The sequence below is a fragment of the Ostrinia furnacalis genome, unplaced genomic scaffold (genome assembly GCF_004193835.3).
Source record: "Ostrinia furnacalis isolate ACB-3 unplaced genomic scaffold, ASM419383v2 OfSCF0704, whole genome shotgun sequence".
Taxonomy (NCBI): Eukaryota; Metazoa; Arthropoda; class Insecta; order Lepidoptera; family Crambidae; genus Ostrinia; species Ostrinia furnacalis.
The window spans coordinates 76,870-102,313 of record NW_021130943.1 but is presented as its reverse complement, the minus strand read 5'-3'; the positions used below and the strand labels follow the sequence as shown (position 1 = coordinate 102,313).

The following is a 25,444-nucleotide window of genomic DNA, read 5'->3' as shown; positions in this document are numbered from 1 at the left end:
CCAAAATTTGGCAAGTTTCTATTTTTGGAGATCGTTTTATTAAAATTTGAATTATTACCCTAAAGGCCACTGTTGATTTTTTTGATGACAGCGAAAATGTATTGGCTATCATCAAAAAACAACTGAACGGCATACATGTTGATATTCAATTTTGTTATTTGTATACTGCCACGTGAATACTAATTAAGCAGCAGATGCCCTTGATATCGTATTTCAGAGTCTTGTGACATTTGAAACAGAGGGCGTAGTGTGAGTTTACGTCAAACAGTAGAGGTGAGCCCAGAGTGAGGTCTTTTTTCAAGTCGCGTTTATTGTATATGTTAATCGTTTATTAAGAAATTAAATGTGTTTTTCTATAAGGATTATTTATTGGGCTTTCAAATAACACCAATATTGTTGGGGCACCATAATTGTGTCAGTAGAAACGAGTTTTCCTGTAAAAAGTAGGTGGGCCGATTTTTGTGATGACCAGTGTATTTCTTTAACGCGCTCGCTAGTGACGACGTTTGATATAAACTCACATTAAGCACCCAGAATAAATTAAGGTAACGTTACAGGTCTAATTACACGTCTCTCACCTTATCGTTACTGCACGTCGATATGAAAGTCAAGTCCTTTGCTTCGATCCTCCACAAGACCGAAGCAAGCTTCTGCTCGTATCTGTAGTGGCGAGCGAAGAGGGCAGCAGCCAACATGGCGGCCGCTGCGACTGCGGTCGCGGCTACCACCGTGAGGACTCCAGGCTCCTTGGGGTTGGCACACTTGGCACCATTGAAGCCACACGCTGGTTCTGCTACAGGAGGCTGACCCCCGATCCAAGCTATCTTGCTGGCGCCTACCAATTCCTTTTAAAACAGAATAATGTTTCTTATCATCGCTACATAATGTCTTTTGTTTTATTTTTGCTTTACTTGGTATCGCTTTTATTATTTTTTGCTTTTTTGGAAAATGTATAGGTATACCTACATTCAGCTTTCGACCTTAGTGCCAACCTAATTCTTAAAGTTCCTGACAATAAAAGTTGCTAAGTATAAAGTTTCAGGTGACGCGGGTCGGTGTCTAATCTTATCTACATTCAAGATAGCCTTAAACTTTCAGTAATTGGGTACTGAAAACTTGCATGAATGTTGTTATGAATAGGGCTTTTTGCTTTGTGCTTAATGTTTTACCTACAGCTTTTTGATAGTATTCTTGTTTATTTTATCCTTCATCTTGAAAAAATCTAATAATACATACTGGTAACACGTCAGAAGTATTGGCGTAGCGGAATGTAGCGACTGGTTGCGCACTCCACCCTCCTGGCGCGCTCTCGTCAGCGACTAGGCCGATGACTGTGAAGTTACCCTCGGCGTCTCCGCTGTTGTCCATTTTTACCTGGTAAACAAACATTTATCTATTTATTTCAAAGTTTTACTTGTAATTTGTGTTGTCAAAACTAAAACCATTTTATCTTTCCGAGTAAGCTAAATATTAGGTAAGCCCGTTGCCGCGTTGTCGAGAATTTAGGAGACTCAATGCCGACAAGAATAAGCTTTTGTCGTGAAATATTAACGTTGCTTTCGCTTTCTGTTAATTCCTCACAGCTAAATGAGTTTTACTATTGTTGTACAGTCGATAGTACTTCAGATTATACATTTTCGTTACAAAGTAGCACCTATCACAACGACATAAGATTTCAATGTTTACCTTGACGTGCTGTCGTCTGTACAAGCTTCAATATGTTAAGATGCTTTAATTATTATAGCTTTGTTACAATAATTAATAAATTACATCAAAACCCTGGACGGAGCGGTAGGTGGTGGGTCGGAGCAACTTCATCAAAGTGGCTCCATCTGTCGGCTGCAGTCCAGCTCGCATTGCTGCCGTCGCAGCCCTGGCCCAGAGAGTCACTCCGTCGTAGAGATGAGCAGCTTCTATTGGCACCTACAAAATAACATATTATTGGCCTATGCTGTGACTAAACGCTCTGCAGGCGGTCGGGTAAATGAAACTTACAAAGTCAAAGCATTTATTGTTTCATTTATTTATTGTTTATTTTATAGGCGACTCTAGTATTAACTCTACATAATAATGTGTAATCAAATCTACGCGCAAGACCATTTATGTATCCACTTAAATAAAAGTTAAAACTGTTGGTCAGACACTACAAATTAATTGATATTATAGTGCTTTAATATTATAATTATCTGATCTAGATGATCCAATCATAATTACTACAAAGTGCTAGATAATGCTTTAGTAATGCGGGGTCGTCAACCTATCATGACAGTGCTATCAATTTTGTGAGCGCCATGTAATTATTTAATAGCAATTCCCTTTGTACTAACATCATTTACTTTATAGCGACTCAATACAAATAAGTAGGTATAGGGTTTGCTTAGTTGGAGATCAATCAATGTCATTTTATTTAGTTACTTTGAGGTAAAGCTATAGGTATCCTATTGCATTAAACTGAGAATTTAATCAATTACCTAATGATATATGATAGTGTTTCCCTCCAAATAAATGTCCTTTAAATTTTGCTAATGAAATGGGTCGAGCTTATAGTTCAAATATTAGTTTTAAGTAAATTACTGACACCCTAATTTGAAAATCTGATAAAATCTAAACCATATTTCATTACTTAGCTAATTATATTTGACCACGACACGCGTACGAATACCTAGTTTCAAATTAACGAGGCCTTAAACTTTGAGTTCATGAAACGATTGTTAAGTTAAACACATAGAATACTTAATTATAGTAATACTTAATTATTCGGGTCACGGCGCCAGCCTCTGATCCTTTATTTACGAACGACTATTATTTAGTAGGATTATACAAGGTAGCTTATAATTTATGAAAGGATATAATTAATGATATTTTGTGGGAAGGGTACGGCCTAGAGTCTGCGACGTTGCAGATCTTTCATTCATGTTAGTCCGGAAAATATCACTGTCACTATCTAATGATTAACATGTTAAAACATGTTTCCTTTTGATAGCATCATTAGTGAGTCTTTGTTTACATTATACACTATCTCTGTGACTTTTATTGATAGTGTTTAGGTAACCTACAGCTCCAAAGAAGGACCATCAATATCTCCAAAGGACAGGACTAATAACAAAGTACCGGTTAATGACCTATATCGCTTGTTGGACGAGGGTAACGGCTTTATTCAATAGGCAAATAAATTTTAGTCTGACCGTTTAGTCTTAATTTCATTCGTAATTTGCAACTCAGAGCAATATGTTTTCATTTAAGGTGTTGGAAGGCATAGGTTATGTTTAATGTAGAGAACGCGTCTAGGCAAATAATGTAACAATAGAGCCAAAAAGCTGGGAGTTACTATACAAAGTTTCTTGTATGTGTAAAATACCTTGAGTAATGTGAATGAAATAAGTTTTAATGATGATGAAGCTTACCTACTCTATACCTGAATAAATTGTTTAGTTTTTGCACGTGTCTGAAATTTCTCAAGTTTTGTAAATTCACGTCATTAATACTTATTTAATAAATTACTTACACGCAGACAAACTAAACATTTTCACAAACAAAATAAATTAGTTGGTTTTTCGATGCTTTCGTTAACTGATTTTATAAATTGAAGACTAAATTAAATATTGCTCTTTTACAATGACTTCTAGATTTGAAACGAAAAGAGCTACGTAATCCAAAATTGAATTAATGGAGGTTAAAGTCTGGTTTGTTTATGAATGGAGCCAATGGGAAAGGGACTTCGTAATATAATTATGACCCAGCATTTTGCGATGCCTTCGGAATACTAATTATTGGTGGCAAATCTGCTTTCTCTAAAATGAAGTTTCAAAATCGCAAATCTTTTATTTTACATTGAATCTATATTTTTATGTCACAGCGCTTGAGTAAATTTCTTTACTCATATGGCCACAGTGTGTACTTGATGTGCCATCCTGCGTACCTACTTATAACGAAGTATTAAGATTAATCGCTTATGCAACCTTCGAAACAAGGATACACCGGGATATATGAGGACTCAGTGCACAGACTAAAAATACGTCCAAGCTTTATGGCATCCATTTTTCAGGGCCATTTTTAAATGACCAAAGCAACTGGCGCGTTGGCATTGAGTAAAAACGCTTTTTTCACTGAACCCTCTATTAATCTAACGCGTCTCTAAGTCTAGTCTTAAAAAGGTTTTAATAAAGACGACAACGAAATAAAGTTATCATTAGATTACTTTTAGGACTTTCACTGTGAATTTTTTTACGAAATCAGATTAGTTGGTATTAAAACAAAGAGTTGTTCGTTTACTAGAAGTGGCTATTTTGATTATTATTCACCAACTCGGGGTGGTATTTATAGTCAAGACAAGATAAACTATTTATTAATCTAACTATGCTCACATTAAGGCTGGGTTGCACCGTCTTACCACCTTACTTTCAACAAACAAACAACAACAAACGTCAAAAATCTGTCAAACTCCATAGAAAAAGCACCGGTTATCGTTATAGTTACCGTTAAAGTTAGGTGGTGCAACCCAGCCTTAGTCTACTGAAATCTGAGTTCTTAACAGTTAGGTCATAACAAAATTACCTGCACAATTTTATAAAAATGATAACGTGATTTAATGTAATTAAACTTACCGATATATCCTCAAAGAGCTTGTGATAGTTCGGCACGCAAAATGGGGGCGCAGCTGACAGCTCTCGAATCATTTGGCACAACATCCTGTATTAAAAATACATACAGTTACCTAACATAAGCATTTAAAGGTCGAGTCGAATATCGAGAATCGAGGAATCTAGATTCAGAATATTATTATTTAGGAAGCATAATATTGTGTTGCAGTCAAAACTCATAATCGGTCAAAACCACTTTTGACTGCAAAAATCAGCACTGATCACACCTAACTTAAGTAAGTACTACAGTAATATGGCCAGGTATTCGTCTGGCAAAAGATGTAGACAATTAATTTGTTGGGTCTGTTAAATAAAATGTTTTGCAGTCAAAAGTTATTTTGACCGATTATGAGTTTTGACTGTAACTTAACACACACATACCTAATAATATGTGTTTAGGCACGACTACTTACTCGTAATGTGGATTAGTAGGAAACGAAGGTGTGAGTCTAAGTACTGCACGGAACGCCAGTATGTTGCTGCTGTTCTGCCCCAAATGGTCTTGAAAAAACAAGAATTATTTCTTAGAAGTAATTTTCAACTTAGTGAAATGTGTGACACAAGTTTTACCGCAAAGTTTTCCTGTAGCTAGATTAAGCGCTAAATACTAATGATGTGGAGGTTGTTTTTAAATCACAACTCATAGCCATTCTTAAAATTGTAATTTAAAATAGTTCCGTAATATTAAGAAGTAACTAACAATATAGCAAAAGATAAAAAAATTGTGTTACAAAATACCAGAAACTAAAAAAGTGTCAAACTTATTTTGAATGTCAAATAACATTGAGTGAGTAGCCCTCGTTAAATATTTATTTTATTCAATAGTTAGTTAGGCAACATTCAAAACAATAATATTATAATTTGGCTACTCCTGTTCCGAGAACTCAGATCCCGAGGGATGCGCCTTTTTTATTTTCGGCAAATCAAAATATCCGGAGCTTCAAGCAAATAATTTTATAAGAACCAATAAAAAGTAAGTACCTACTTTTAACTTCGGTGTTTGGATACACAATCATTTTAATTATTTATCATTCCATTAGAAGTTTCATCCCATTGTTTATAGGACAAATGTAAATACAATAATTACTTCAGCTCGGTAATATTACTATTCAAAAAATTAATTACCAAGTCAAATTAAATATTATTTTGATGCCGGAAAAACATCCTACTGAAGCTAACGGAAAAGTTCAAAGAAAATAAATGACACAATAAGGCTTCAGAAGCAACCAAACAAACGGCACGTGTCACTATTAACGCATGTACGAGGGCGGCACTGAAAATTTCGGGAATCAAGGAAGTGAAACAACATTACTATTTAAAAATGTATTTATTGCTTTTTAAAGTATTCTCCGCGAAATTTGACACATTTTTCCATACACGAAACCAATCATTGAAGCAACCATTCCATTCGGAAGTTTGGGTCTCCAAAATGGCCGTTTTGTAGGCGTCCACAGCTTCTTCAGGTGATGAAAATCTCTGACCACGCAATTTGTTCTTTATTTTAGGGAAAGTATCGAAATCATTAGGGCTTAGGTCGGGGCTGTACGGCGGATGGTCTAATAATTCTATGTTTTCTTGCTCTAAAAACTCTTTTGTTCTGTACGCAGTGTGAGAACTCGCATTGTCGTGATGGAAGATGATGCGGCGGTTGCAGTTCTATTTACGGAGTTCAGAAACGACTTGTGGCAAACAAATGCTAGCATACCATTCTGCATTAACCGTTCTTTGTCCCCCAAGAGGAATAGTCGCAACATGGCCGGTTTTGGAGACAAACGTGGCCACCATTTTATTTGCAACACTCCGTGAACGAACAATTTCTGTTGGCTTTAACTCATTTTCGAACACCCAAACTCGTGACTGGTTTTTTGTTTAGGGTTCGTACGCATATATCCAGGATTCGTCACCTGATACGATGTTGTATACAGCATTTGAGGATCCTGCATGTAATCTTCCGAGAGTTCTGACGCACCAAGTAACGCGAGCCGCTTTTTGCTCTTCACAGAGCGAATGCGGTATCCATCGGGAAAACAACTTTTTTACACCTAATTGTTCATGCAAGATTATTTGTATTTGACTCATGCCAATGTCTAAAGTTGCCTGAATTTCGCGGTATGTCACATGTCGATCTTCTTCAATCAGCTTACGCACAGCATCAACGTTATCTTGGGTGACTGCAGTTTTTGGACGACCTTGACGGGGACCATCACTGAGCTTGACACGTCCACGTTGAAATTCAGCAAACCAGCGATAAATTATAGTTTTGGATGGGGCTTCATTACCAAATGCAGAAATCATCCGGTCAACACACTGTTTTTGTGTTAAACCACTCCGAAAGTCATAATAAATCATCGCTCTTGAATTTTCTCGAGTCAATTCCATTTTCTCAACGACTAAACAAGTTTCACAAGACCTTGTGATAAGACCGAGAATCGTTTTTTAAATAAATAAATGGTATTCGATGCTTAAAACCAAGGAGTTTGCAATTAAAAATATTTTAATATGATAGGAACAGTGGAAATATTCTATTCCCGATACTTTTAGTGCAGCCCTCGTAAATCCCATGTCTATATTTTTCCCCGACGCGGACGGCCGAAGGAAGGTTATATTCGAAATGATGAAGATTGATCGTTTGAACATAATATATTATTATGACAAAAAACATCATCTGAGTTATTCATACTTAAAAATTCATCATAAGATTTGGCTTTTTACTCGCACATAACATTTATAATAAATTTTCATAAAAGTATATTAATGCTCGTTTATGATGCTTGACTGAGCTTTATCCAACAAGCTTCTTGATATTTATTTGATTCGCACCTTTTGTGCCGGCCTAGATTAAATTTTATTCTCGGCTTATTTTGCATTAAAAAATAATTTCTGTTCAAGTTTATTATTCACAAGTAAATAAAATTATTTACTTGTGAATAAAAGACAATGCCGGAAATTGGCGTCTTTTTTTTTCGCGGGGCCATCGACCAAACCTTGTTTTTTGATTACAAAATAGTGTAATAAACCAAACTTAGTATGACATGTATACCTCTAAACTCAGTCTGAACTGAGTTACGAGTATCAGAAGTTTGATGATTTTCATACTAGATTTGCTGTTTGGGCGCAAGTTTTGTAAGAAATTGCAACAAAATAGTGAAGTCTTTTTTTATTGCGCTGATTCTGCTCCATATTGATGGCTGGAGCCTATAATGGGTGGTATTGTTTGTTTACACATACAATGTCACTATTTTGTTACAATTTCTTAAACAACTTGCGCGCAGAAAGCAAATCTACATAGTATGTAAAATCATCAAACTTCTAATGTTCGTAACTCAGTTCAGACTGAGTTTAGAGGTATACATGTCATAGTAAGTTTGGTTTATTGCACTATTTTGTAATTAAAAAACAAAGTTTGGTCGATGGCCGCGCGAAAAAAAAAAGACGCCACCTTCCATACAAAATCTGGCATTGCCATTTAGAGGGATTCTTCTTAGTTGGAGTCTACTATACATTTAATGACACTTTTTTATGCGGCCCCCAGATAATGAGGTAAACTAGCAATCTACTTTGTTTAATAAAATTTACGACATGCTTCACTTGTACTCGTAGGTAAGTAAGTACCTAGATTGATTCCCGCCACAAATTAATTAGTGCGTGTAATGCTAACAAAATTTAGCGCTTCTGAGTGCAGAGTACTTACCTACTAATAGAATAATAGAATCATGTGGTGTTTCACTACATTTAACATCGAAAATCACATCCCTTAGACTGCTACGCATTCAAGATATTGCAGAAAGCTTCTTCGAAATATTTCCCGCAAAGGAAATTTTTGGAATTTTGACGTGAACATGTCACAGTAGATTGTTGTAGGTATCGCCCGTGTTCAAGCGTCTCACAGTGCGCATGGACGCACAGGGCACATTCAACGCTGTGTGTTCGATTTGCTGCTTCACTTAAGCAAGCATCGTTTGACAATCAAAGTCACATTGCCAGTCGTTCTATGCGTGTAATCTGTGGGTAAGCTATACGCTGAAGACACGCCCTGCGTGTACAGTATAATAACGCGTTCAGGATGTTGCTGGGGCTGCCACGGTACTGCAGCGCGTCAGGCATGTTTGCCGAAGCACATACTGATGGCTTCCATGCCATTCTTCGGAAAAGGGCAGCCTCTATGCTGAGCCGTGTGCGTGGGAGCTCCAACGACATTCTGCGCGTTGTAGCCGGCCGAGTAAACTGTCCATTTATCACGCAGTGGGTTCGGCTGCATGTGTAAAATTGATAGTTCCTTTTTTAGTTTTATTTTTATGATGTAAGACTGTTTTGGCTTTTAAATATTTTTCCTTATTGTATGGACTATAGTGTCCCATGGGACAAACTTGACCTTCATTGGTTGGGTTTTTGTGGCGGTCAAGCTGTAGATCCTGGCTACACAGGAGTTGCAGTGGTGGGAACGAGAGGTGGGAATAGTCCCGTATGGACTATAGTGTCTGAAATAAATCTATTAATTTGATTTGACATACCTGCATGTGTGATGGCTGCAGTACTTGGATCGTAGATCTCATCGTCGACTGCTACCACGGCATACTCGCCCTTGTCCAAGAGCCCTCTTCTCTGCAGAACGCTCACAAAGTCTACCAGCGCAATGTGTTCTCCAAGGAAGACGTACACTGTTGACAATAATAGTAAATTAAGGACGTATAAGTAGATGGAATAGGATAAAAAATAGCTTCAAGAGTAATGTGGTCTCACAGATACGATTTATGTTCCGCAGTTAGTGACTGCTTATCATATTCTTTATTGTGACACGAGATCCCTGAAGGTTGAGTTTACCTATTGGAAGCAAACTTAAGGATCATAATTATGTATCACGAGTTTCACGAGACTGACGGACTCAAGGTTGTGTTCGACAAGCCACTTGTCCTTTACTTTAATGACACCGATACAATATTTTCATTACTACAACCGTGAGGTTGTTCTCGAACTCAATAAGCTTGAACAAACAATTATATTACCTAAGTAGTTTAGGATTTATTTTAGGGAACATTTTATTCTTGAGCTGTTTGGTCTCTGCGATTTTCTTAAGTTCTTTTTGTACAGATAATTAATTTTATAAATAACGAAGCCTATTTGCATTTTGCACTACCTAATATTTTATTTTATTTAACATGATATTTTAAAGCAGTTAAGAATTTTCTATGACAAGAGACTCTTTGAGTATAATACTCAGACTTACATTAATTAAAAGCTGTATAAAAACCCGCACGTGTAGGTACATGCAATTTTAAAGGAATTTCTAAATAAATAAATTTAATTGGATGAAGTAAGCATTCGAATAATAAAGGTTTGGCTTTCTTATAAATAATGAATGCCTAACCACTCGTAGCTATTATAATAATAATAAAAACTTTTTATCTATTTTAAATAAGAAATAATGGATTAGTCACATTGCATGCGGTCTGCGTACAGGTCAAAGTATGAACAACAGATACTAGAGACCGCAAATATTAAGTAGGTACCTACCTAACCTTAGATTAATCTTTGTGCATAACTAATACCCGTATCCACAAATACTATGAGGTCTCACAGTGCGCGTGGATGCACAGGGTCCCAAAAACCTATTCATAGACAATATTTGAGTGGCAGAGTGGCGTCTTTCCGTTCTATACATGGCCAGAACGCACCCATAGGAAACTGCTCGTGTATATTTTGTAGTGCCCGTTTGTAAATCTGTGACTCTAAACTATACACGAATTTTGCGTACTGATCGTGTATAGTTTGGAAGAGCTCAGTAAAAAAAGTCATATCCAAACTATACTCGATTAGTTTCTACTACACCACTTACACTTGACTAGAGTGTGTTTAGTTGATATTGAATTAGTAAAATATGGAATTATATTTAAAATTACATTTATTCGATATTATTACATAAAATATTATTATTTTACTGAATCTATAATAAATCTAGATTTTTAACACGATTGTAAGTGGTTTTTGAAATTAAATTGATTAGGTAGATTTCAAATTAAATAACAATTATTAGTGTAATCATAAATTCATTTAAAATGAGAGAGAGTGAGAGAAGAAAGTTCAACGTGCATTATTAATACATTAAGCGAGACTTTAAATGCTAGGTTTGTATTATCGGCCGTTTGGTGTAGTGGTTCGAAACGGACTACTATTCCGGAGGTAGCGGGTTCGATTCCCGCACAGTACAAACATTTGTGTGCATGAACATATTTGTTTGTATTGGACTGGGTGTTTTCTATGTATAGTAAGTATGTACAAAAAAAAAAAGTATTTAAGTATGTATGTTTAATACTTAATATTATGTACAAACTTTGCTTAGTTTGGGACTAGAAGCGCAGTGTAAAATGTCTAAGGATATTTATTTATTATTTATTTTATTTATTAACTTTTATCTCAAGAACAAAATCATTTTGACATATTTCCATACATACATAATTCTTAATTAAAGAGTTATTCGAGAATTGGTGAAAATTAAATATCAGCCCCAAAACAAATATCTTTTCTATGGCAGAATACGTGTCGAAAGATGATTCAATGTTTAAAGTAGACACGCAGATATGAATTAATATGTAATAGAAAGAGAGGTCAATAAGACAAAATGACTAGTATGCAACTACTCGCATATAAATTGTAATCACGCACTTATTACAATACATACATGATTAGTCCGTATGCGTACTGGCGATGTATGTTTTGGAGTAAGATAATTGACCTAAGTCACTACAAAGTATACGCGAGCAGTACGCAGCATATGCGTACTGGTCGTGTATAGTTTGGAGGAGCTTAGTAAAAAAAGTCATCTCCAAACTATACTCGATTAGTTTCACACCCTTGCGTTCTGGCTATGTATAGAACGGAAAGACGCGGCAGAGTGACACACACGAACCAATCAAGAGCTCTATTCAACGCTGTGCGTTCGATTTTGCATAGCGTTGCTGCTTCGTTTGTGAATAATTCTGTTTTGCTCAAGGTCAGCTGGTAGAGAATGACGTATGGGATTAAGCTCGCCTTTTTGTACAGAACATTGTTGTGTGTGCAATAAAGTCTTTAAATAAATAAATAAATAAATACGGGTGTAAGTTAAATGTAATTTAACTCTTTGAGAACCTCTATGATGTTAAAAAGCCAATATCCTTGTGGCGCCAACGGACCCGCTTTAATTTAAAAAGTTTGTTTCCTAAACGTACCAACCCTTTGGTCCCCTATTCAATAATGGACAGGATAACTTAATTTTAAAATAGTTGCTTATTACAGTTAACCAGTGATTAAAGGACAATGTTCGTTCTCCATACATTGTTCGCCTAAAGAACCAACAATTTTGACATATTACTACCCGAAAGCGAAATAATACGATTCTGTGTGTAAGAACAATGATTCCTGATGGACACTTGCCATAAAATTAATGATTAAGAATATTAAATCACAGCGATTTTATAATATGTCGTTTATGACAACATGGCGTCTAATGTATTGTGTGAATGTATGAACACCGATTCGCGAAAAATGTTTTGTATTGTCGTCACGCCGAGTCGCAGCCAAATAGTATAAAATAATAGAACAAGTTTTAGAAATACAACTCGGCATTCCACTTTTACAATATGCCCACATATTGCACGTAAATAAACAACATGAATCGTAGGTTGTTTCCACCCTTGTCATCTGACACATGAAATAAACTCCTATTGTATTATAGATATCGAAGCCGAATCGTATATAATAATAGAATGGGNGCTGCTGTCAAATCAATGTCGCATAATGTTATCGCAATGTGTGTGGCCCTTGGCCAAATCACAGAAGCCTATGCGAAGAAAGAGCACTTGAATGACAATAAAAATCAGGGTTACCATTTTATAAGATTTCCTCACTATTGAGGGTAACAAAGTAACATTAATAACACCGGTCAACAAAAAACAATTTTTTTTTTGCGCATGGATTTTACTTATTATATTCTGATTATATAAGCAAATGTATATAAAAAAGTGCGATTACATATCGAAAATATTTGCTTTTTAAAAAGTTATAGCGATTTGAATTTTCCATCTTCATAGTAGAATGTCTCTAAAGATGCACGTCACATTCTCATTGGAATATATTTATAAATAATTATGGGGGCTTATTCGCAAGAACAAGGGGCACGCTTTCATCAAAATATAGTGGGATTTGAGAAACGACGTTACCAAGGCCAGTATACTGAAAGCATGATAGGGTTAGATTTTTATGAAAAAAATCTTCTATGGAACATGACAGGAAATTAGAACTTTTCATTTTTAATAAATATTTGGACTCTATTTTAATTTTTCTCTTGTGAGAATGAATCTTAAATGAATGTTTGTTATGTTTTAATAATTAGAAAAAATGAAAGAAAGAAAGAACAAAAAATATTTAGCAACAAATTAAATCATCTCTATGTTCATGTTTCATACATTCCTTGATATGAATTTTTCTATTTTTTACACATAAAAGCAAATTCAGAACAATTTTTTGTTGTTATTCTTGTTTCTAGGTTATAAAGCAATAAAAATAAGCTATGCATAACCCGTGCGCAAAAATACTGTAGACAGTTGTAATCTAGCCATTAATTACATTTATTACCTATACGAGAAAGTAAAGCAACATGCGGTTTTATTTTAATTTGTAAAATATTAAACCCCTCATATTTGTAACAGTTTGTTCCAAGTTTAGTTTTACTGTTTTGTTAACAGTATTGCTGTTTCAGCTGTCACTGTGAAGCTTTGGGAAAATAAATAAATAGAAAAAATATTAACATAAATATATTGTCTATGATGGCCGCAGGAACATCACTATACATGGACTCCCAGCAATAAAGTACGGTAATGCCTCGTACAGATTTTATCGGCAAAAATTATGGAACTTGATAGGTTTTAGACCATGCCTCGCACCAAAACGTCCGGAAATTGTAATAGTATTAAAGAATAAACGGTAAAAGACTTACTTATTTAATCTTTCAATGCTTAAGTGTCCATTAGAATGAAAGGGTGCTTAATGTATTAAAAAAAATAGAAAATAATTATGATGGGTTAATGTTTTTGGGCGGTTTTTTAGGCGGTTTCTGACAATGTCCTTTAAACTTCAAATTTTGTAAAGCAACTTGTATTAAGTTATTTTCTGAAGTCCGAACTCGTTGTTAATTTTATTAATGTAGGTAAATTAAGTAAAGGTAAAGTGTTATTAAGTTATATTATGCTACAATTTATAATAATTTATATTAACGTGATTCTATTGGTCAATTTGGCACCTTTGGAGAGACTGTAGCACTGCCCAGGTCTCGACCGAATCGAAGGCTTTCTCATAAGGGGGCGTCCATAAATTACGTGAGACAATTTTGGCCATTTTTCAACCCCCCCGCCCCCCTTGGTGAGATTTGGTGAGATTTTGCCTGACCCCCTCCCCCACCCCCCTAATCTCACGTGATATTTAATAAAATGCCTATTTTGCCATGTCTATGCTTCGAGTCTATTAGATTTTAGTGTCCGACCGAAACTAGTTTTACGACCGAAACCGAAACCGAAAACGAATTTCGGCAACGGTGTCTATTTCGGCCGAAACCGAAACCGAAACCGAAACTTCCTTACAAGGCTCATATTTTGAGGGAAAAATAAAGAAAACGTTATTATTTTTTGAATTTTTTTACATTTTCTTCCCTAAACTTTGAATTTTTGACGAATTTCAACATCTAACTACTACGTGTGATATATCATTGGAAAGAAGTGAAGCTAGAGATGTTTTCAAGATCATTGGCAATCCGATATCACCATTCATTTTTTTTTAAATCAAATTCTAAGTTGAATTTTTTTTCGTGATTTGTACTTTTGTTAAACTTTGGCGGCTCGTAACTAGCTATCCAATCTCTATCTGGATCTGAAATTTATTTTATCTAACTAAAGACATATTCAATATTAATATCAAATAAAAAAAATGGTTGAAAACACGTGACAAAAAAAAATTAAGCAGTTTTCAGGTCAAATTTCGGAAAAAAGAAATTAAAACAAAAATATCGATTAAAAAAAAAGTAGCTCACTTAGGGGCAAATGGGCGAACTTGTATTCTTAAAATTACCTTACCTATACCACAGAATAATAATAAGTACTACGTACAGAAGTTTTACTTCGGTAGGGTATTTAAAAAAATGTATGCTCAATGTCATTAACAATATGGTGTAATTTAGCTTGTCTCAAGAGTCAAGCACCATTTTGTTGACAAACGTCAGTGATCGGTACTGCGCCGAAGCTATAGGGCTGACTTCGGTAAAATGATGTGACGAGAGGTGCCAAACTGCAGAAAATGGCGTAGGAAATACATGATTTAGCATGAATTATCATGAATAACATTAACTACTTATTTACCTCTCAGTGACTCCAGGCAACTTAAAAAGGACCTTCTGTGTTTTTATTATTATTTAGGCAGTTAAATACTGCACAGTATTTAGTACACCATTTTCTTTATTTTTTCCATCATACACAAGAATACGCGTGCGTGAGTCAATGTTCGCTCGTATGTGAGGCCTTGTCGAATAGTTATCATGTAGGGGGCCATCGTGCGTTTTTGTTTTCGATGTAAACTCGCGGAGATGAACAGGCCTGCCTATACACCCACGAAGTTTGTCTAACCTTCCGCCAAACACCCTGTACTATAAATTAAGTATAAACTATGATCGTAATGCATATTCGGTTTCGGTCGTAGTTTCGGCAAGTTTGCCGCCGAAAACGAAACTAAACCGAAACTCGTGTTTTTACCGAAACTCAACCGAAAACGAAACCGAAACCGAACATTCGGTCGGACACTATTAGATTTATATGAAAAAATCAGTAACCCAGTGTCGTGCCACGCGCAGTGCAGGGTTCCGTAGCTTCCAGTCGTTTAGTAAGACAAGCAATTGCTTACGGAACCCTACACTGCGCGTGGCACGACACGCACCTTGGCCAATTTTTACGCAATAGCGATGCCGATGACGTTTTTTTTTAAATTTCGAATTTTCTTAATTTCGACATTTATTCTGCATCTTTAGTGTTCACAAATGCTGATGGAGGCATTTTTAGTTTAATTTGATTAGACGGTTTAGAATAAATTGTCATTATCATCATAAAAAAAAAAACATTTTTTTTACTTCAATAACCCAGTTTTCTGGCAATTTTACTCTATTTCTTGTAGGAAAAATTACGTGATATTTTCCGAAACCCCCCTCTCCCCCACGTGAGATTTTGTGAGGTTTTCGTTGACCCCCTCCCCCCCCTAAAAGTCTCACGTAATTTATGGACGCCCCCTAATCCACAAACGCCAGGCAAAGTGGTTGATTATACTCCTCGGTCTTCTGTATAATCTGCCTTAGCGTATGTATGTGGTCTATGGTACTAAAGCCTTTTCGGAAACCGGCTTGTTCGGGAGGCTGGAAGTCGTCGAGCCTGCGAGCGAGACGATTCGTAATGACTCTTGAAAACAGCTTGTAGACCAAAGGTGCCAAATTGACTATCGATATATCGAAGTGTTGAGGGATTTGTACAAAAACGCCACAATGTCGGTCCGCCTCCAGGATCGGGATTCGAAACCTATCCAGTTGCAGCGAGGGGTAAGACAGGGAGACGTCATATCTCCAAAACTGTTTACCACCGCCCTGGAAGATGTCTTCAAGCTTCTTGACTGGAACGGATTTGGCATAAATATCAACGGCGAGTACATCACCCACCTTCGATTCGCGGACGATATCGTAGTCATGGCTGAGACCTTGGAGGATCTAGGCACAATGCTCGATGGCCTCAGTAGAGCCTCTCAACAAGTGGGCCTCAGAATGAACATGGACAAGACAAAAATCATGTCTAATGTCCGTGTTGCACCCACTCCTCTGAAGGTTGGAGACTCTACACTCGAAGTTGTCGACAATTATGTATACCTGGGACAAACAGTCCAGTTAGGTAGGTCCAACTTCGAGAAAGAGGTCAATCGTCGAATCCAACTCGGATGGGCAGCGTTCGGGAAGCTTCGCCATATACTCATGTCCGAAATACCGCAGTGTCTCAAGACGAAAGTCTTCGAGCAGTGTGTGTTGCCAGTGTTGACATATGGATCCGAAACGTGGTCGCTTACTATGGGCCTCATAAGAAGGCTCAAGGTCACCCAAAGGGCGATGGAGCGGGCTATGCTCGGAGTTTCCCTGCGTGATCGAATCAGAAATGAGGAGATCCGTAGGAGAACCAAAGTAACCGACATAGCTCGCAGAATTGCTAAAATCAAGTGGCAGTGGGCGGGGCACATAGCTCGTAGAGACGATGGCCGTTGGGGCAGGAAAGTTCTCGAGTGGCGACCACGGGCTGGAAAACGTAGCGTGGGCAGGCCTCCTACTAGGTGGACCGACGATCTGGTAAAGGTCGCGGGAAGAGCCTGGATGCGGGCAGCGCAGGACCGTTCATTGTGGAAAACCTTGGGGGAGGCCTTTGTCCAGCAGTGGACGTCATTTGGCTGAAACGACGAACGAACGATTCTATTGGTGCCTCCTGCTTAGCAAGTTTCTAAGCCCGGCCGCCGAGCACGGAGAATTTCGTTCAATGACCCCCAGCTACCCATCCTTATCGCTCGCGCGTAATTATGTTTCAATCATTTAAATGTAAATGTGCATGCAATGCATAAAAATAAGTTTTCATCGCCAATACGAGAATGTTTGATGCCACACACATAATTTCGTCCTCTATACTTAATTTAAATCTCCTTCAAATGTTATTTTGCTAACAAAACTCAACTTGACAAAAGATTGTCCAATTTAAGAGTTAAGTGCTTACTTAATTGATAACTGCCTAATTGGGTTTAAGTTCAGAGCTAAAAGTGGCTAAAATGAAATTTAAATAACTAAAAAACATTCTTAATCAAATCAGACCCTAAAAGTTTTAAACTTATACCTACTTTACATTATTAAACTCGTAGCGCTATTAAATTTTAATGTAAGTGCTTACCAACAAAGGCTTTAAACTAAAATATTACGGTAATGTCTTGAGCTATAATTTAGTACCTACTTTCCATTTTCTGACGCGTCTATTTTTTCCCTGGGACCTGTTTTTCCCTTGCGTCATTTTCTAGAAAATTATCAAGCGATATAAGGCAAGCAAAAAGCCGAGGGAATTGCCTGTCACCTTGTATACTTTTAAGCAAAGAGTGATGTTAAACAAACTGGATATCCCACAGAAACAAATCAATGTCTAAAAGATGAAACAGGTGTAAAATTGTTAGTGAAAACCGTATGTATCACATACAACGAACGAACGAACGGACAATTTCACACAGCGCTATCTAACCCCAAAGCTTAACGGATAATATACTACATAATATATACTTTTTATATACATACAGTCATATTATACATAGTAACTCCCAGTCCCGTCACAAAAATTAAAATTCATCATTTCAATTTCTGCCCTGCCGGGAATTGAACCCGGGACCTCTCAGCATAGTAGTCCGATTTAAAACCACTACACCAAACGGTCGACAATAATGCTAGTACAATATTTAAAAAAACAATGCAAAGCCGTCACGCCTTATACTGAGCAGATGCCATTTTGGTGCGTGTACCTACTCTGTTTTTTAGTGTTTAAGTTGTTATTTATTTGTAATGCTTTTAATACTCGCATCAAATAAATACTTTCTTTCTTTCTCTCTTTCAAAGCAGTCCCTCGACAGTCAATGACAAGACTTTCTCAAAAGTAAATAAGCAGTAGAAAACTGAAACGTTTCATTTACCTTGCTAAGTAGCAAATAAATAACAGTATCTACAGCTATAGATGCACTTAGCTCGTAGTGGTAGGGTCCATTAATCACTTTAACTTAGTCTAGATTCTAGACTCTAGAACAGTGTAGACAGCTGACAACACAACAACATAGCTCCCATGCTTATCCCATCTCAATCCCACCTGTTGTGTGGTTCGCACGCTTCGAATGTTTTTAAGAGTCTGTCTTAGCAAAACATTCTGCTAAACCAAATGCACACACTGATTCGTGAGCTGAGGCGCATACGTTGTGACATGCTTAAGTATAATCTACCAGGCTTTCCATATTATGATTTAATCTCAGTAAAGAAGACTAGAGTTCGTTGTTTTTAAATCGCAGGAACAAATAGATGTCACTTATATGTCACAAATAGATGTAGGTACCTTAGTATACCTATCTATACTAGTAACAAAATTCCTTTCATCAAGTAACTTAACACTGGAGTACTACTGATGTGAATGTGAGAGGCTTTCAACTTTCAAGTTTCTACTAAGTAGAAATACCCACGAGTAAATAATACTAAGTGGATTAGTAAATTATACCGTTATACTCTCCTATAATACCTCTCATATTCCGTTATAGATCGTTTCATCCACGAAGACGCGCCCCACCATTCTTCCGTAAATGTTCGAGTACTTCGAGTGTTATCGGTACACGCTAAATTATCCATGAGTGCACACGCACACTACAATAATGACGCTCGGATTATTCAAATCAAACTCCCCGCACTCCGCGCTTCCCTCGACCAAAAAATGGTGGGGCGCGTCTTCCTGGATGAAACGATCTAATACCGAAATCAAATTCAATCTCAAAATAATTAGGTCTTTGAGTTTGAATTTATGATGTGGATACTGACTCACTGCGGTTTGTGCTGCGGTGCACCTCACTTTTCCATTTCCCGTCTTTTTTTGCTGCTTTGCGGCTTTAAAATTAGTTTCTAATAATACAACTATTTCACTTCACAAGCGCTGAACTTTGTGAAAGAATAACTAGACGTTATAACTTAGTCGCTGAGTACATATTATTAATTACATACAGTATCTACACTATCTACCTACTTATAACCATTACCAATAAAAATGGTTATAAATAAAATCATCTATCGCAAAATGTAACTAAAATTATGTTTTGTCAACCAAGATTATTTTTAACGTACCTACCGTATCTCAAAACAAAGGTCAACCCTTTACGTCATTGTGTAGAGAAGAGACACACCTTTCCTAAGAAATGTGTGGAAGGAATCCTTACACAATCCCTGGAGTCAAGGAAGATACATTTCCACACTTATCCTTGACGGCTAAATTAATATCATATTATTCAAGTAGGTAAATATAAATTTCGATACATTAAAAACACGTGATTTGATTCTCACCCAATTCAGAAGCAATACCTATACGAAAATACGAAATTCCTTTACACGGGTAATCACGGGTTCGATACGCACTTGATTAATTTTTCTATTATCTTCAACGCAACGGTAACATCGAAATAATTCAGTTTTTCCATTTTTTCCGTCTTTTGACACATCACAAAAAATGTACTCACTCATGTCATGATAAAAAATACGGAAACGAAGTTGCGGAGGTCCGCTAATTTTGGACAAAAACTCCCTAATGCATAATGAAAGTAGCAGATGTTCGTTAAGAAAAAGATTGTCCAAACCTAATTAAAGTGGCCCTAATTACATTGTTACTCCCTTTTAATGCTAATGGACATTGACGAAGACAAGAAAAACAAGGATAATCTGATTTTATCACATTGCGTGGTCGGCTCATGCGTCATTTATTTTAGTAAGTTAAATTAAGTTCTTAATAAAATATCGCCATAAAAGATCCATTTCCACCGATAATTTCTTTGATATTACTCCGTCAGTAGAAACCTGCGATTTTCACACTCCAGTTCCCTCATCTTATTAAAAAGAAATAGCGCGTGAATTATCTGTCCCATAAAAAGTGGATCATTACCGTGTAGGAAAATAGGCTGATATTTGGCTTTTTTGGAAATAGTGGCAATTTTTCTGAATAGTAAATATTTCCAAGCAGATACGTACTTTTAAGATGTAAACAGTAAACACCCATTGATTCTTTAAACGAGTACCTACTACCCAATAGAAACGCCTGTATTAACAAACATTACTATAAGGTCTCACAGTGCACGTGGACATACAGAGTGACAGACACACGAACCAATCATAAAGCTCTATTCAACGCTGTGCGTTCGATTTGCTGCTTCACTTAAGCAAACATCGTTTGGTTAAGTGAAGGGCGGTAATTTATGAAATCGGTCCTGAGACTAAACATTTTCTCCTTCCTTATCTCCCTTTGAAAAATTAGAGAAAATACAGAGCGAAACACGTGGACATAGATAAACTGCCATCATCAATCTATGACAAGGGCTAGCAAAACTGCGATGGTAATACATACCTCTGGTTTTTTCATAGGTCTTGTCGACGATTCCCTCCATATCTGAGATGTGTAGGGGGATGTAGTCCTCGAAGCTGTGTTCAGCTGTCACTGTCATGCCATTCGAGTGGGCCAGTTCCTGTGAATAAATGAACGTGCTTAAAAACGATTGAAAACAGATTGCCCTATGTAATTGAAGCAACATCTACGTTACATAACGTTATAAAAATAGAAATGTTAATACCTAGAACGATCATAGCCTACATAGACAACAAAGCTTCACTGTGTAATGCTCTGAGATATCTGAATTGTAGGTATAGAACTTAAAAATTAGATACGAACTACAAGGTTTTTATTTCCTGGAACTCTAGCATATTAATAAGACTACTTCAAAGAATCGACTGGCATGAAAATTTTTCAATTTAAAAATTTTTTTCGATTCATATTTTTATATAACGTAATTCGCCATATTTATTTATTTGCTTGTCACATGGTAAATACAGGTGGTAATATACAATTTAAGTGCCTACTTTGCCGCCGAAGTTAAATAACCGTGTAAAAACACCTTCCTATGTAAAAAATATCAATATCACATTATTTTAACTTAAATAATGAATTATTTACGTAACATAACAACGAAAATTATGTGCAAAAAGACTAGATAACTGAGTGACAATTTTGGAAAAAAACGCTATTAAAAGATTGATGATATAATATATTCCAAAAGATGCTTTTAGGAACACATGTTACTAAAACTTTTAAAGTAGTTTTTATTCATAGAATATACACCTTAAATTTCAGGAAATCAAAAGAAGCACGTTGTACAATAAACCCATTAACTTATGCACTGTGGCACCTCTGTCATAAGGGCGACATTACAACAAACATGTAGAGTCCATTCTGCCAACTGTACAATGTACATAACCGGTAGATTGGTTCCCAAACTTATTTGAGACGCGCCCCCTTTCGACCATACAAAAAAATATTTATTAGTCGTATCGAGCAGTCTGAAATGCATTCTCCCAGCGAATGCAAGGGGTTTTTTATACTTAAGTACACAGATGGCCCGCGCCCCCCTTTAAAGGTCTGCGTCTCCCCTAGGGGGCGCGCCCCCCACTTTGGGAACCAATGCCGCTAGAAGGTTGTATCGCTTGCCTATTTTTGGCAGCAGTAACAAACTATCACTATCATCATTAATCAGCATCTGTCCAGCCAACCTCGAAATAAGTTTCTTATTATGTCTACAGACGACGAACATAAACACTGTCGCAACTTATGTTAGTGGTAACAAGAGCTATTTTTGGTACTTTTTTAATTTTCTTGATACTTTGGTCCAACGAAATCTATAAAAGTTATTTTTGGTAGTTCATAACTAATTCATTATTTCTAACACTTGCTGGATAGTAACCAGATTTAAAAACTACACTACAAAATTAGAAATCCATAACACTGTTGTTAGTTGGAAAGTTTTTAGTGAAAAAACAAGATTAACTAGATTATTTTTATTATAATCGCGATCGTAAAAATACTCTAGTTTTTCTACTTTGACCTTAATACTTAAATGAGCAGCTTGCAGACGGACAAAAAAAGCAACTCCATGAATTATTGTCTATGAAGCTTCTAATAATACGAAGGGATTAAGAATGTTTATGTATAGGTTTAGCGTTTAAATCAGTCACTGCCTGTGGTATGGAAGCGGCACGGGAGGGTGACATTGACATATAACGTGACAGAGCCACATAATAATAATATAGTTCCATAATGCTGAACTGTCCTATCGATGACATTGACAGTGGGGCGCCACCGTCAATACTGAATCGCTGGTTCCGATTTTTGCCATGTTGGAAACCATATAGTTGAACGATGGTAGCGCCCCCCTGTCATTGAGTTTGGTGGGACAGTTCAGCGTGGGTCATCTATAAAGTACTACGTGCAGAAGTTTTACTTCCCGAAGGTATTTAAACAAATGTATGCTCAATGTCATTAACAATATGGTGTAATTTAGCCTGTCTCAAGAGTCAAGCACCATTTTGTTGACAAACGTCAGTGATCGGCACTGCGCCGAAGCTATAGGGCTGACTTCGGTAAAATGATGTGACGTGAGGTGCCAAACTGCGGAAAATGGCGGAGGAAATACATGATTTAGCATGAATTATCATGAATAATATTAACTACTTATTTACCTCCCAGTGTCTTGAGGCAACTTAAAAAAGTACATTCTGTGTTTTTATTATTATTTAGGCAGTTAAATACTGCACAGTATTTAGTACACCATTTTCTTTATTTTCTTCCATCATACACAAGAATATGCGTGCGTCAGTCAATGTTCGCTCGTATGTGAGGCCTTGTCGAATAGTGTCCTGTAGGTGGGCCATCGTGCGTGTTTTGTTTTCAATGTAAACTCGCGGAGATGAACAGGCCTGACAGAGCATACAAATCTGAAGCACATTTGAAAGCTAACGTTTGACGTCCCGTAAACACCCTCCCGTGTCGCTCACAGACCTCAGGCACTGACCGAGTCGAGTGCTAGACATATACCTACTTGTTTAATCTATCTCAATCTTCGGGGATTATTTGATATTTATCGAGCGATCGGTTCGGATAGAACGGATCTGTGAGGATTTGCTGTTTTTGATTGTGTATTGCTGTAACTCGTAACTCAGGGGTTCCCAAAGTGTCGCCGCGGCGCCTTGATGCGCCGTAGACAGTAGAGTTTCGTTGGCGTTTTACCCGCCCGTGTTTCGACTGTATATTTTTTAATCAGCGATTTTGTGAAAAATATTATTGGCAGCAGCTAATAGCTTACACAAGATACTCGTAGGTCCTCATAAGGTTATTCCTTTGTTTTGTCTCCTGTTACCCGCTTTGCATTGGGGGAAGTCGAACTTCTCTTATGTTCTTCTGACTTTTAATATTTCTCAATGACAGAACTTTCCCCCACGACCTTCACTGGATGGGTTTTTATTGCCGGTCAAGCTGTAGATCCTGGCTACACAGGAGTTGCAGCGGTGGGAATAGTCCCGTGTATCTTTTTCAAAGGGTAGGACGCCGTGGCCCGTCACTAAATACTTTTGTAACTGCGCCGCGGGATAAAAAAGATTGGGAACCCCTACTGTAACTGAATTCAGAAACAGCCTGCTGTAATTGCTTAACATGTCACGTAGCACCGTGAAATGATTGCGCTTAATGGTTGTTTATATTTCAAAAACACGCAAGGCTTACCGTTTGCCAGATAAATGGCGGAATATATTATTGGGTTATTGTAACACAATATATTTAGATGATTCCGTATATTTATTTGCGTACTTGTAACCATAACTAAGTTAGTAGATAGGTACATAGTCTGGTATAAAATATTTTACCTATAATAATTAACTCGTATTACAATACTAGCTTTCCGCCCGTGGCTTCGCCCGCGTGGAATTTTTCGATTTTTTATCAGCAATAATGTGGCTTTCTATTGGTGAAAGAGTTTTTAAAATTGGTTCAGTAGATCCCGAGATTACCCCTTACAATTCAACAAATATACAAACGCACAAACTTTACCTCTATAATACCTAATTCTCAAACATTTTAGGTGTGTAAGTAAGTAGTTTATTTAATTTACTCTTCATAATTTTCTTCTTCTAAGAAAATTAAAACTATAATATCCGTACCTTTCTCAGACAAGGTTAAGCCAAGTATCGTCTCAAGATTTGATTTTTTGCGATTGTAATTGAATATTCTAAAAACTTGGAAGGTTTACTTTTTAAACTTTGCATAATTTTCTCGACAAATTAAATTTCTTATCCTTTGAAAACTTTGAATATCCCAACTAATATTATAAATGCGAAAGTAACTCTGTGTGTCTGTCTGTCTGTCTGTCTGTCTGTCTGTCTGTCTGTCTGTTACGCTTTCCCGCTTAAACCTCGCAACCGATTTTGATGAAATTTGGCATAGAGATAGTTTGAGTCCCGGGAAAGAACATAGGATAGTTTTTATCCCGGTTTTTGGAACAGGGACGCGCGCGATAAAGTTTTTCTGTGACAGACAAAATTCCACGCGGGCGAAGCCGCGGGCGGAAAGCTAGTGGGTTAATAAATTATTCTAATTGTTTGCCCTTGAAGCATAAAGAAGTTGTAACAATGTGTTTACTCTTCGTTTAATGATTATTATTTTAGCATCAACTGAATAGCAATAAAGTTTAAAAATAATGTCTATTTTTATATATTTTTAGGGTTCCGTACCTCAAAAGGAAAAAACGGAACCATTATAATTAGTAGGTATGTATTGCAAAAACCGATTGATAATTTTTGTTACGTGGCTGGTGGACGTGGCAAATGTCAAATCAACTTGATGACAAATGATACTTTTTTTTATGTATTTTTTTTTTCTCTTCTGTCTCTGCCTCGACTTTTATGGCCATGCAGTAGAAATGGTTTTTGTTTTGACATGTCTATGTATGAATTTTATTAATATTGTTATGTTTTTAATTTAATTAATTATGTATGTTGTTATTATTTAATTTAAAATTTGTATAATTGATTAATTTATTGAATTATTAATTTATGGTTTTTATTATTATTTTTTACTCTTCTTTCTGTTTTTGTTAAATAGCGCTGCAAAAAGGCACCCACT

General features: G+C 36.6%; 1 protein-coding gene across 1 annotated transcript in view; it reads right to left on the bottom strand.

Moving 5' to 3' along the window:
* LOC114349709 (Guanylyl cyclase at 32E) overlaps positions 1–25,444 on the bottom strand; it is a 71,098-nt gene that overhangs the window by 21,666 nt on the left and 23,988 nt on the right. Inside the window, exons 5-11 of the mRNA XM_028300179.1 lie at positions 20,849–20,966; positions 9,152–9,298; positions 5,054–5,141; positions 4,605–4,689; positions 1,771–1,923; positions 1,237–1,374; positions 570–845 (exon numbers count right to left, since the gene is read on the bottom strand). Of these exons, the coding sequence (XP_028155980.1) occupies positions 570–845; positions 1,237–1,374; positions 1,771–1,923; positions 4,605–4,689; positions 5,054–5,141; positions 9,152–9,298; positions 20,849–20,966 (1,005 nt within the window). The remainder of the gene's footprint in view (positions 1–569; positions 846–1,236; positions 1,375–1,770; positions 1,924–4,604; positions 4,690–5,053; positions 5,142–9,151; positions 9,299–20,848; positions 20,967–25,444) is intronic.